This window comes from Falco biarmicus, chromosome 8, assembly GCF_023638135.1.
Source record: "Falco biarmicus isolate bFalBia1 chromosome 8, bFalBia1.pri, whole genome shotgun sequence".
NCBI classification, from domain to species: Eukaryota; Metazoa; Chordata; class Aves; order Falconiformes; family Falconidae; genus Falco; species Falco biarmicus.
The window spans coordinates 2,991,482-3,006,000 of NC_079295.1; the positions used below are offsets into that span (position 1 = coordinate 2,991,482).

General features: G+C 36.5%; 1 protein-coding gene across 1 annotated transcript in view; it reads left to right on the forward strand.

The window, feature by feature from the left end:
- Nucleotides 1–14,519, forward strand: part of DNAH7 (dynein axonemal heavy chain 7) — a 111,788-nt gene that overhangs the window by 14,336 nt on the left and 82,933 nt on the right. The window contains exons 11-18 of the mRNA XM_056350144.1: nt 224–403; nt 1,700–1,975; nt 2,912–3,039; nt 3,217–3,295; nt 7,111–7,335; nt 8,715–8,861; nt 9,480–10,165; nt 12,513–12,699. Of these exons, the coding sequence (XP_056206119.1) occupies nt 224–403; nt 1,700–1,975; nt 2,912–3,039; nt 3,217–3,295; nt 7,111–7,335; nt 8,715–8,861; nt 9,480–10,165; nt 12,513–12,699 (1,908 nt within the window). The remainder of the gene's footprint in view (nt 1–223; nt 404–1,699; nt 1,976–2,911; nt 3,040–3,216; nt 3,296–7,110; nt 7,336–8,714; nt 8,862–9,479; nt 10,166–12,512; nt 12,700–14,519) is intronic.

Genomic DNA, 14,519 nt, shown 5'->3' on the forward strand with positions numbered 1-14,519 from the left:
ACTGAAAATAATGTTGCATTTCATCTTAATGAATGTCAGTGTATACGAATTTTATCAGAGACGTACTTCCTACTTGCACAAGTATTTTTGTTAGGATTATGCCATGTAATTTGCAATTAAAGTCTTGAAAATTTAAAATTCATATGCTGGAGTAATTCTTAATGACTTTTCCTGCATGAGTTAGGTTAACTAATACTATACTTTCTCCCCGGCTCCATGTTAGGAATCAGTCCAAACCTACAAAGAGCCAGGTTTAATCCTGAGGCTAATCCTTGAGAATGACGGTATTAAATTTGAACCTGACTTTAACGACTGTGAGGATGTATTACTGGACGTTTATACTGTTATGATTCAAGCTGTCAGTGATATACCAAGAGTTGAGACCAAATTATTTTCTAAGTGGGTAAGAAATTACAATACTTGAGGGTTTTGTTTTATCATTGTATTGTTCCTACGTTTTGTTCTTAGGCCTTGTTGTCAGAACTATTTGGAACAATTTGACATCATCTAAATTTTATTAATAAAAGGCCCAATCAGTGTTCTCTAAGGAAATAAAAAGCTAAGAATTGCCTAGTTTATGAGTTATTTTCTGTAGCAGCTACTACAAATGTACTAGAAATAATACTGATGTATTTAAATTTTAAACACATTTCTGCAGTATTCTGTAAAATATCTTCTATACTGATACTGGAAAGGGTACTGTCTTTTTAAATACAGACCCTCTTTGAGTAGACTATCCTTAAAATAAATAATCTAAACCTTAATTTTTAAGCAGTTTATATTTTAGTTGTTTTATGTATTCAACCAGGTTGAAATGTTAGGTCAAACAGGAAATAATCTAGGTTAAGTAAAAAACTTTTTTTAAAAAATGTAATTATTTCATAAAAAGTACTTACTTGGTTTAGAATTGCATGTTACTTTTAGTATAGCAGTCTTAGTTTTTAATATGGAGAGAATAAAGGAGTGTCCTGTGGGGCCTCTTGATCATTTCCCAGAGAGCTATGGGAGATGAACACTTCTTTTTTCCTGAAGGAATATCATGGGATATTCTGCTTCCCTTTCTGTTTATCACCAACTTGAATTTTAAATAAAGATACTAACTGTCAACATTTTTGTTAATAATGCTTGAACAGTGATGAAGCAGAAACCTGAGTAGTACACTGCTTTGTAGAAGCACTAATCAATAATCTGTGAAAAGACAAATTAAAAGAAGCATCTCAAGTATGTCTAAATGCATAACAGCAAGGCTTTAGATCTTCTGGGGGTTTGCAGGAAAATGTATTCCATATTTCTAATGTTACAGATTCATCAGTTGATAGCAAAATTGAAGTTGTGCCTGTGGTTCAGGAAAAATAAAATCCCTGTAGATCAAACTTAAAATTACTGACAGAATTGTTTTGAGTGGATAAGTATGTGGACTGCTGAGTTTCTCAATGAAGCACCTCTGATTTCTTATTTGTTAATAAGGCAAACATCTTAAGGCAAACATCCTTAAGCTATGATTTAAAAAATTGGGATTGGAAATAGCTGTATCTACAAAATTTGGTTTTAATCAGACTTTAATTACAAACATTTTGACAAAACTGAAGTAACATTTAGTTGAATTTTTTACTATCCTGTTTATTTTCCATGACATGGCTGAGCTACAGACATAACTGTAATTTGAAAATGAGTTTTTATGTGTGGTTTTTTTTCAAAGCCAAAAGGTGAGTTCTCATCAACTGTCTTGAAGCCTGTTATCCTAGATGAGATCTTGGATGAACATAAGAAAAGGATCAGAGAAGAAATTATCAAAGAAAGTGCTGCACCTGTGGAACATCTCAAACTGTATGATAAGTACAGCTTCCTGATAAACAAACAAGCTGAAAAAGATATTGATCAGTTCCTTACAGAGGAACATGCCTTTGAAGAAATGAAAAGGGAAATTATAAAGTACCAGAAACTTGCTAAGGAAATAAAATACACTTCTAGGAAGGTAAATTACAATAATATTCATAAACTTGTATGGCTACTATTTAATGTTGATCTTGTACTAAGAATGTTGTTAGTCAAAGGTGCTGATAATTAGCCATGAGATAATTAAAATGAAATATTTTTTTCTTTTTTTTAAGACTTAGCATTTCTGGGGGGTATTTGTAGTACTTAAGTGAGATTTAAGTTATTTTTGCTAGAAATTGTTTGACGACTTATGAGGGCATCCAGAGCATGCTGCTCTTACACATTGAGGAGTAAGAGAAAGCATGAGTCCAACCACTTCCAAATTCATTCCGAGCATCTAGGGCAGAGAGATGATCCTTAACATGAACCACCTTTTTCTGTCTCTGTAAGGATTTTCTTTGGTAAGAATCCTTTGTCAGTCTGTTCTGAAAAAGAGCTCAGAAGGCTAAAGCGGTTCTCCTTAAATTGTTTCCCTCCCAGCATTCAGTGCTAACCTCAGTTCTGGTGAGACTAGTACTTAACAGGCCTGTCATGAGGGCTCCCGCGTGTGGAAATGGAGCTCACTGGCCCAGTGATCAACACATTGGATTCAGAGGCTCACTGGGAGGTGGCAGAGTCTTTTTAATCCTAAAGACTGTCACGTGTCTCTAACAGTAAAGCAAGATTACCACATTTTAGATGTATCTCAAACTCTTAATTTCACCAGACAACATTCACTGCTACGGTAGTACGTGCCCTTGTTTTTTCAGGATGTAGATTATTTGTCAAGGTAAAAAGGGATAGAAGTAGGATTTATATGAAGTTCATTGTGCGGATACAGGACGGTTATTCCCTTCTTTGCTTGAAAATTTTAGAAGCATTCTGTGGTTTAACTAAATTCCTAGGTGAGATCCCCGACAGTCTGCTTAAGACGGTGACAGCAAATCGGTAAAAGCTGTTCAGCATTCTGACAACTGTTACATTTGTATTGCAGTGTGTCCGTCTCGGAATGTTTGAATTGCACTGTGATGAATTAATAAATGCTTTGGTAAAGCGAGTGGATAATATTTGTGAGCAAGTTATTTCCAAAGTGTTCAGAGATCATCAAGACATAAATGCGAGGTAACTCTCAGACTGAAAATGTATATTGAAATGTACTTAACTTTGTTTCCACTGTTGAATTTTTTTAATCCTTAAAGGATATGTTGATCTCATTTTTGCTGTTATAAATGTGTTTGACTTGTCAAGGATGATTAAAACAAAATGCATGCCAAACTCATTATTTTATGTATTTTTCAGACTATGTGATCAGTTTGAGAGAATATCAGAAAAAGCCCTTACTACTCCATCTAATACACAGGAACTAATGGAACTTAAGGTAGTTTTTTCTTTTTTATGAGTTTAAGTGAGTAGTTACCAATACTATTGCTCTGGCCCGAAGCAGTAGCATATGCAGGTTGCCCCCTTTATGGGTATGGTTCTGGCCTTGTTAAAGTCACTGGTGCTATTTCTGTATTGTAAAATAGAAAAGGACAGGACTTTGGCCGTGAGGCTAAACACCACAGTCTGGCTCTTAGACATACAGCGCAACTCTCTTCCCCCCAAAAACGTCCTGGCCACAGCCAGACTGCCTGTTTGGAACAGTCCTTTGTGCTGTCGCTTGTCCCATATGATGGCCTTGCTGGTGAGGATGCCAGTTGGCCTGGGCCAAAACCCTGTAGGGCAGCAGTCCCCAAAGTGTGGGGGGTGCAGCCCAGGGGGTGCACAACATATCCATTGGAGTATGTGAAGGAAACAGATGGGTTTTTTAATCTAAAAAAAGCGAGAAATCGAGCTTTACCTATATTTAATAATACAGATTGAGACTGGTGCCCTCAGTCTGTATGTCAGAGGGTCCTGTGCTGCATGCATACATGACGTGTCCTGGGGAAAGGGCAGGTGCTCCACAATGCAGAGGGATTCACGGTGGCACCCTCGCTTGTTCACCTGCTTGGAGCATATTACCGTGTATTGCAGTTTGTGTGCCCAGTTGCATAGGTTCACAGATGATGTTAGCTAGTTTTAACTAACCTAGCCCTTGCAAAATGGACAAGGGGCTTAAAATTATTCTCTCGAAGAAACTGCAGATTGAAGGTAATACTAATAATGCGAGCACAAGTGATCAACAAGAAAATGGCAGAGGTGACACTTCTACCCCGAGTACAAGGTCTTCATCATCCACGTTATGAGATAAAAATAATAATGGTCTAATCAGATTTGACAAGTTGGCCAAAAATTTCAAAATTTTCAGGAAGAGTATTTGAAATACGGATTTACATCCACTACCTTTGATGATGAACTTTGCCTGAAATGTCTGTTGTGCCCTGAGATACTGGTTAATGATAGTACAAAACCATCACACTTAGTCAGACATGTAAAAACAAAGCATCTAGATCATAAAGAGAAACCTCTACACTTTTTTCAGTGAAATTTCAGGTCATACTTTACTTAATCCATTACTCTACAAAATTTAATGATCCATGCTCAGAAGACTCAGAATCCTCTTCTTATTTAATAGTGGAAGAAGAAGCCACGTACCATTAAGGAAACACATCTTCCTGCTATGGTAGAAATGGCTGAAATAATACATGAACAGCAATATGGTGACAAGCTAAAATGCGTGTCTTTTACAGAAAGTACTGTTGGAAGGCACGCACGGAAAACCTTGCTAAAGATTTGTAGAAACAAGTATTGGAACAAATGATGCATGTGTGTTCCCATTGTTACGTGTGTACCTCCCTATAAAAACACCTATCTGTACACTTTAAAAACTTGGAAACAGAATTTTCTAACCTGTTTAAAAACCTTACAAATGTTTCACTGAGTTTCGAACGTGTTTGTTAAAAATTATTGGTGGATGATCATGATTTATAAAGTACAGCCAATGATGTAGTTCTTCCATTTGGATCTAGGTGTATTTGAGGGTTTTTCCAGCTATGACAGCCATTAAAATGAAGTATTGAAATAAACTGAACTTAGAACAAGACCTCTGAATCTCAAAAGTATTAAAGCAAGATTAGTGAAGCATATTCAATCACACTGCTCTCACTGAAAATATTATTAATGATATTATTTAGGGAAAGCAAAAAGTTTTCTGTGAAATTACTAACTAAATATTTAAAATATTGTTTATTTCTTCTTCATTGAATCCTTTTTTACTATTTTTTGTGCATGTTTTATTATGTACATAATAAGTTAGTACAGTAGTATGTGGGTATTATCTATAAATAAATGTATGTATATTGAGGATGCATGTCTCAAAATTTCTTGCTGTGTGATCAAGAAAGTTTGGAGACCACTGCTGTAGGGCTCCTTGCTAGCAAGCAACGTGGCTGGCTGGAAGGCTGACTGAGCCTGTTAGCAATATAGGTATTTAGTTAGTAATATAGTTATTACCTGGATGTTTTTTCACTGATTATCAGGAAGCAATGCATTTATATATAATGTCTTGGAATAAGTGCATGGGTTTATTTCTATCCCCGTTTAGCTAGTGTAAGCAGATAACAAGTAATTTCTGTAGTGTGGGCAATGTGCCAGTAGCATTAAGTTTAGACTGCGTGTTCTTCAGGCTTCTGAACAGACAGCATTAAACAGCGAGTCTCTCTTGGTTCTCCTGAATTAAATTCAAACAGTTGAATTAGATGTGGAAGACTCGGTAACCATTCCCAATATCCTAAACTAATCAAAGAGTTGAAACCTGGGATGTAGGGAACTTTAATGTGTATTTAATTCTTCACAAGAAGACTTTAAAAAGCATGCATTGCCAAGTTGTATGAAGTAATTTTGCCTTTACACCCTTTGTTGAAAGATCATTTAAAATTTAGCAGATGTAGGGTTTGCAGTTCAGTAACTGTAAAATCCCATCATCTCACTTTAGAAATACCACTTCTGTAATCAAAACCCTGCTGTTTCTTTGATGTACTCAGGCTCCAGTTCAGTGAAGCACTTTATTCATGCTCAGAATGGAACACGTCTTAGTCTCTTGCTATTCGGCAAAGTTCTGGTGTGTGTCCAGCAAAATGTGTGGGATATAGGTGTGTGCTTAAAATAAATTGGGTGCCTGAGTGATTGGTTGCATTTGGGTCTGAGCGAGTCAGATTTTTGTTACAGTGAAGTTTAACATAGGATATGACTGGAGTAATTTTTTTCCAGTAAAAAGTGAGTTTTACAAGTTGAACTATGAGCTGAGAATATGTTGCTTTTAAAATGCATACTTGTTACACTATATCTTTATGCTGGACAATAAAAAAATCGCATGTAATCATGGGTAGCATGTAATATTATACCAGCATCAACCCCCTTCTAATAGCTGTTCCATCTCATTGCTGAAAAGACGTGTCAGGCTTTGTTTGGGGTATTCTTTTAATAGCCAAATATTCTCTAGGTCTGTAACAACGAGTACGTTCTGAAGCAGAAAAACTGCTGTTAAAAGAGCAGAAGTGTAGATTTACTGGATGATTTACCCCTACCTACAAATTATTCCAGTGATATCACGTTGTGCCATTGTAGTAAATTTTTCTGTATCTTCAATGGGTAGATATCAAGTAATATTTCTGTGTACCAATATACTATTGATCTGTCCATGTGGCCAACGTTTTTACTAATACAGTTCTTTTCTTAAGAGGCTTTCAGAGTGCTTCGTTATGGATTATTGTTTACACTGGGCTGTGTTGCTTTTCTGTTAAGAGTACCTTGCAGAATGCGATGTGTATTAGTGCAGTTTACTGCCAACTCTGGAGATCTGAAAGAACGGTGTAATTTTTATTTTAATCATAATGAGCAGTACAGCCATCGTTTATGATCCTTATATTCTTACTGCTAGGGAAGACCTAATTTCACAGTGGGCCATCTAATGCTTCCCTTTCTGAAGCATGTCCTTCTTTTCTGTTGTAATTATTTTACTAATTTTTCTGTGGTAGCACCATGCTTTCTTTCCCAAACCTCTAACACTTACAACAGGCTGGCTGGATTGGCTTCCATTAGCCTAAACCATGCCATTCCAAATAAGCATCTTTTAAGGGCATGTATTTCTAATTTTATTTAATTTTCCTTGTAAAAAATAAGCTTTTAAAGTTAAGTATTAACTATTTCAGGCATTACTTTGGCATTAAATTATATTAAAAAATACCTTCTTTTTTAATTTCTATTCCCCAGGACTGTGTGCAGAAAATGGAATCATGTGACATGCTTGAATTGGACCAGAAATTATCAGATGCTGTAAATCGTGTTGCTTTCCTGATAGAATGTGTCAACTTTTCACCAGCAGACATTCAACTGAACAACAGTGTTTTTCAATGGTATGCACGAATGCCAGATATCTTTGAAGAGCACAGAAAGATAATTAAAGAAAAAACAGATCAATTTCAAGATGGCCTTAAGGTTTGTAATGACAGTACTTTAAGAATACTTGAGCTTCTGACTTTGAATGACGTATAGGACATGGAATAGCGGATTGAATAACCTCTTTTATTTTCCCATATGTTTTAAGAAGAAGTTCGAAGTAGATGTTTTTATATTATTCTTGGTATGAACTAACTTTTGCCTCCTTTCCACTCATTTGTTTTCCACATATCCACAGGTACTGCAAGACAAGCCACATCTCACATTCTGCACTCTGAAAGCTCTTTGATTACAGGTCTTCCAGTGATGTTGATGAAAGTTGTCTGTAGATGAAACAGTAAAATTCAGATACATCTTTTAAAGGCTTGTACATGCCTTGATTTATACACATGAGCAGTCTCTTTGGAGTCAGTGGCAGTATATAAAATTTCTGTGATAGCTCAAAAGAAGAAAAGTGTGTTAATTTGCCAAGTGTGATTTTGCTGTTAGGATAATGTCAAATAAGGTAGTTTTATAACATAAGTACATCTTGATTCAGGATTGTTTTATTTTTATTTTTTAAACTCGTATGTGTATTTTATCTCTGTTAGAATTTTTCATTAAGTTTACTAGGCTTTTACAGTACATCTTGTTATCTAAAGTGATGTGGTCTCTCCACAAGGATTGCTAATTACTAGGCTGCTGTTTCATTACAGTTACTTCCTGTATAGCTGTCTGCTTTGGTTTTCTAGGACTCCTTAGTCTCACCGTCATTTTGTCTTAGTTCGTACGTACTTTGAGATAGGGAGCTCCTGTGTTTATGCAGGACATTTAAAGAAGTAGCTGGTGGGTGTTACTGGGTTATAAATAAACGTGCAGCATAGGCTCTGTACCTTCAAACATGTTATTGCTTTGTATGGTTTGATGCTTGGTTTCAGATGTTGACCACTACTGGTACTCAATGTGAAATATGTGTTGCGGGGTTGTATATGTGAGGAAAAAGCTGTCCTTGAACTGTATGGCTTTAAGGCAAGAGACACCTCTGTCTCGTGAAAGTCTTTAGCTTCATCTGTCATTTGAATTATTTTTATTATTCTGTTTTAATTCGAGATGTACTAGGCGTTTGAGTTTAGCTTTCTATTATTAGCCTGCTGATAGTGTCCATCACAGAAAGCAGGAATTGTTATGTCCAACTATGGCATAGAACCCAAAGGTACATCTGTCAGCCCAGTAAATCACTGCAGATGACAGTCGGATTTGGGTCAAATTCTCTCATTTGGGTGGAATAGATACTTGTGCAAAAATATGTTGGATGTCTCAGTTTTTCTGTAAGTACAAAGTGTTCTACCATACCAAATCCAAATAGTTATTCCTTCTTTTGACAGAAATTTATTGTGATTTTGTTAAAATGAGTGTATGCTTGCTTGATGTTCAATTAGGTACGCTGTGAAAAATTTGTTGAGGAACTGAAAAGCTACTCTAAGCAAGTTGAAAAATTTATTGCATTTGGAGATATTCAGGAAGTCAACAGGTATTTGAAGGAAGCTGAAGCGTTAAATACAAAATTGGATCTTGCTGCTGAGAAGGTACAAATTACAGTCTAAGCTAGTCCAGTAGTATAAACTGTAAATCTTAATATTTGTGTTATCAGAATCAAGAGTTGTCCTAGTAATACAGTTTCTGAGGTGTGACAAAATAATTCTTAATTCAGCTACAAAATATTTTTTTATGATTTGCAATTTAAACTGCAAATTTACTGGGCACAGTAATTTGTTACTATGTGGTTTGGAGTTAATATGGTAGTACTTTGCATAGTGAAAGAGTGGATTAAGTTTACATTGGTTTGCATAGAAATTATACTTTAATATGCTTGGAAGTGCAATTCCTGATACTCATTATTACCTCTGTCTGTTAAAGCCTCCACAGCAATGCAAGCTACGGAGGAATGCCCAAGTACCATTGTAAACCTCTGACTATATTCCTCTATTGCCTAGCATGAATGCTGAGCTGTTACTGTTAAAGGCAGCTTTAACTGCGGTCAGTGGTGGCAATTACATAATGGAGTGGTTTGGTAAAACTTAATTCGAAGCTTGTTGAAGACACCAGAATCCTAATATGGATGAATACTCCCTAATCCGTGTGTTAAGGGCCTGATATCACGGACAGCTTTGGTTGCATTTCAGACCTCACTTATGTCTCAACAGATTCATCAGTTGAATTCAGAAGAAGAGTCCTTTGGATGGCCAATATCTCAGTACCCTCAGCATAAAACCATCTGGAATACTCTTGCTCCATATCTTCATCTCTACCGTACGACTGTTGAATTCAACAGAAAACACAAAGACTGGACAGAGGGATCACTTACGGAAGTGAATCCAGACCAAGTAGAGGTAGATGTAGGAAACCACTGGCGTGGACTGTATAAACTAGAAAAAGCCTTCCAGAATTCTCCAAATGCATTAGCAATTACAAGACATGTCAAATCAAAAGTAGAGGAGTTCAGGTGCCACATTCCTCTAATCCAGGTGATTTGCAATCCTGGTTTGCAAGAAAGGCACTGGGAAGAGATGTCAAAAATTGCTGGCTTACCACTGTATCCTTCTGAAGACTCAAACGTCTTGTCGTATATTAACTTGCATCTTGAACCATTCCTGGAAAAGTTTGAGACCATCAGTGAAACAGCCAGCAAAGAACATTCGCTTGAGAAAGCTTTAATGAAAATGATTTCTGAATGGGATCAAATGGAGTTCACTCTTCTTGCCTACAGAGAAACAGGAACCCATATTTTGTCTTCTGTAGAAGATATTCAGATGTTATTGGATGACCACATTGTCAAAACTCAGACTATGAGAGGCTCTTCATTCATTAAGCATCATGAAAAGCGAATAAGGTAATTATTTTTTTCTAATAGCAAGTACAAGTAACATTACCAAATAAGAAATCTTTTCTGCTTAATCTGAAGCACAGGGACTTCAGATGCTTTTGTTTATCCTCCGAAAGCAGTGAATTAATTTCATTTTAAAAGGGCTAAAGCTTTTGTCCCACGTCAGCTACACACTGTTTAATCCCATAAAGCTGATTTTTACTTTTAATTAACAATATGGGAAATGCTGATGCATTGGAGAGGTTGCTAAGTATTTTTAATGTGCTCTGGTTCCTAAGGTACCAAATACATCATAACATTGCCTTTGTATTACCAGATAAAACACATCTGAGGTATAGATGGAAAGGTTGTAGACTGAGAATATAGTCTAAACTTTCTACCTAAATTTTGAAGCTACTGAATGTTTTAGGTCTCCAACAATCAAAAATGATAGGGCTTATGTAAGGGAGATGAAGAAAATGAAAACAACACATTTCAGGGAAATTATGAAAGATTTCTTTTTTTCTAATGCAGAAAATTAAATCCTAAAATTTAGCATTACGTGTTAAAGATCCTGTACTTCCATCTCTGAGCATAGATTGTAATCTGGTTGTGTGTCTTTCTCCATAAATAGTTTACTTGCTTCTTAAATCCCCCAAACATAACCATACTGTGAAAACCCAAAAGCCTTTAATCTAAACTACATCTAGCTCTATTGGTATTGCCAAACTCCCATGAATCTGCAAAAACGCTATTTCACATTTCAGCACGTATTCAATAAATATGAATTCATATGTACACACATTGGGTTTTTTTCCAATAAGTATTAATTCTCCAGTTACTACTGTACTACAGTGTAGTAGTTTCTTCCTTGTTAATGTAAAAAGGTGGGTTTTGCCTGTCCTCATCAAAGATGAGGAAGCACACTATGGCAATTTTTTGGTGACTGACAGCATTTGTAAAAATACAATGTATTATTTTGGTCTTTGAGATGTAGGCAATTACACAATGGTTGCTTTCTCAATGACCCACCAAAGCATGTAGAATTCTGGATTGCTGCCAGAGATTTTTCCAAATTCCTCATCTTCATTTTGGGAATTTTTTTGGTGTAAGGATATTAACTGACCTGCCTTACTTTCTTCTTGGAAAGCTACATTTTACTCTACCTCTTGGTAGAAGAAAAATCACAAAAGATGAGGTGCCAATACCCAAAAGATAAAGGAGGGGCTTCAGGTAGAGAAGGTACATGCAGCCAGAGTTATCTGTTGTTTAGAACCTGTGGCAGGTAGAGGAATGAAGGCAGAAGTTAAGTGTGTTTTCACATGTATCATTTTACAGAACTCAGTGCAGCCCATGTATGAGTGTCTTATTGAGAAAATTCTTGCCATGGTTTATTTGTACAATACAGTTTTTAACAGCATGCACTTTTTATAATAATTCTGTCTGTACTGTCCAGTGGTATGAAAGTTGTAAAAAATAATAGTTACTGGTTTTATACAGGAAAGAAGAATATACGTTCTTCTTACAGGATTATAAATAGCATTTTATTTTGATATATTTTTTGCAAATTGCTTATGTCAGTGAATTAAGAATACCAGTGGTATGAGGGAACTGATAATATCATGTGTCTGATACTGGTGAGATAGTAACAAGTGTCCGATAGTGGTGTTAATAATTTTAAAATGATGCAGAAAAATTGAGGACACAGAAAAAGTGATAGTCTAAAGTATCTTGGAATTTTTGGCTATGAAAAGGAAAGACTGACTAGTTATTGAATTATAATGTTGTGTACTCAGTGGTGAGCAGTAATACTGAGGGAGTCTTTAATCTATCAAACAAATGTGTCCAACATCCATGTTTGGAATTTGAAGTCAGAAATGTGATTTAACCATTGGACTATTTACTTCTTGAAATCTTTTAATTAAGCTAACATATCTTTTTAGGATAATGTCTACGTATTTTTGGTTTACTGATTTAAGCTACTTCCGTGTCTGTCTGTCCTAGCAAACAGAAATAGTAGTCTGGGCTTTTGTTTATGCTGGAAACAGATTACATACTCAAGTAATTTTTTCCACAGATACTATTACATGCTGAAGTGTGTGCTATGTTTATTCACTGATACTGTTAGTTTATTTATTGGGTTAGCCTAGTTCATGAAATCCAACAGTCAACCTTATGGATGATCCAGTTGCAGAAATGGACATGGGCCTCATATGCAGGAAATTAGGCTAGGTGAATATGACATTGTGCTGAAATCTTAAATATATTGCACTTGCTGCTGAATACACAAATTTCCAAAAAGATCTTAGCAGTCTGCTGGAAATGTTTTACTGGAAGCATCAGTTAATGCATTTCAACTAATGCTATTTTATAGGGAATGGGAAGGAACACTGTTGCTAGCACAGGAGATCCTGGATGAATGGCTGAAGGTTCAGGCTACTTGGCTTTATTTAGAGCCAATTTTCAGTTCTCCTGACATCATGGCTCAAATGCCGGAGGAAAGTAGACGATTCAGTAGTGTGGTTAGGACATGGAAGGACTTAATGAAATCAGTTTTTCAGGTAAGTACTGTGGTCTTAAGAATATAGAGTGAGTTTGTAGCGTGTACTGAGAAAAAAATACTGCTTCTGATAACACAGTCCTATGTTTTCTGTTTCATCTTAGCCCCCTTTCTTAGATTCTTTTGTTTTGCAGAACTGTTTCACATAGAATCATGTAAGCATTGAACAGGAAGGGCCACTGGAGTTCAGTTAGTCTTCTTTCTAAAAGCAGAACTTTTGCCAGCATTACGTAAGCTCAGCCACAGCTTTGTGTAGCCAAATTTCAAAAATCTCCAAGGACAGTTTTCTTGCATATTACCTCCAGAGAATGCGGTGCTGCAGTACCTTCCTAGTAAATAATACTTTTCTAGAAATGTCCAAAGATTTATACCTGTTTCCCCTTGTTGCCCAACTATCACTACTGAGAAATTGGCTCTGGCTTTTACAATTGACCTTCAGGTAGTTGTAGGCTGCAGCAAAGTGCTACCTTAATTTAATTTCCAAGCTGAACAAGTCCAGCTGTCCCAGCCTCTTCTCGCAGGCTGTGTGCCATGCTGGTGAGTAAAACTGAGCAGCATACAAACCAAAGTAACAGACATAATGATCCTGGCACTGTAGGTCAATTGACATGAATCAGCTCTCACACTGATTGATCCTTTCGAAAAATGCTGTTTATCTGGATATTGAATGGCAGAGGTGCCTCTGTAACTTCCAGCTGGTTAGATATTTAACTTGCTTCAAAAGTACTAATCTGACCTACCGTACATCAGTATATAGGGCAGTTGTCAGATGCCATCACTGCGCATGTCTGGCAGTTCAAAATGTTACTGTCTTGCCAATTTGCTTTTACTTGATGCTTTCCAGAACTTCGCGCAGTAATTAGGATCAATTAATGAGATTATATGAATGCTTTGCTTCAGTTGTTAGATGTTCCCAGCCTTGGATCGGGTTAGATTGGCTATGTTTGCCAGCCTAACTGGATGGAGAACACTCCCACGTTCTGTTCTGCTGACCCTGCGAGAGGGCAGGGCAGTAGCTTCTAGCAAAGCGGTGGTACCAGTGAGGGAGGAGGAGAGGTCTGAACCTGGCACAGCTGACTCATGAGTGGCTGCGCAGTCAATGGGCTGAATGCACGCTCTACAAACTGTTCCTCAGGGGATAACCAGTTAGCTAGTAATTCTGATGCTCCTGTTACATAATTTTAATGATTCTAATAATGATTAGAGAAACTGCGTTCCTTCTGAAAAAGTTCCCTAACATCAAGGACTTTTCTAGCAGGGTGTTGTATTTTTAATATTTTATTAACTGGGCTTACTTAACTATTCAACAGATTTGAGAAGATTTATGAGGTCCGCTGTTTTCCAGGTTACTCTTTGAAGGAAAAAATCAGCTTAGTTTTCATGTGTCTCATGCCTTTGCAGAACTTTCAGAGATCCGTTATGTCATTAGGACAAATGCTGACATTTTCACTCAGTCTAAAAGCTTTTGGTCTGAGCTCTTTTCAGATTGTAGATGTGGTCTCACTGTAGGAATACACAAAATGTGTAGTATACACAAGGAAACGTTTGCTTAATTTCCTGGCAATTTAGCTTGATCACTTAAAAATAATTTTTCACTTTGTATTATCTTTTAAGTCTTTCTCCTTCCCTTTCTCTCCCTCCGCTTCTCCCTTCCCCCCCCTCTTTTTCTCCTTCTGTCTTACACTCCCCCTTCCCCCTTCTTCCTCTTGTTTTCTTTCCTGATTTTCTTCTAAATCAGAAGAATTTATCCCATAGTGCTGTGAAATTAATAGTAGTCATTTTTGGGAAGAAATTCAATAACAATAAAAAAGGGCAAGACTT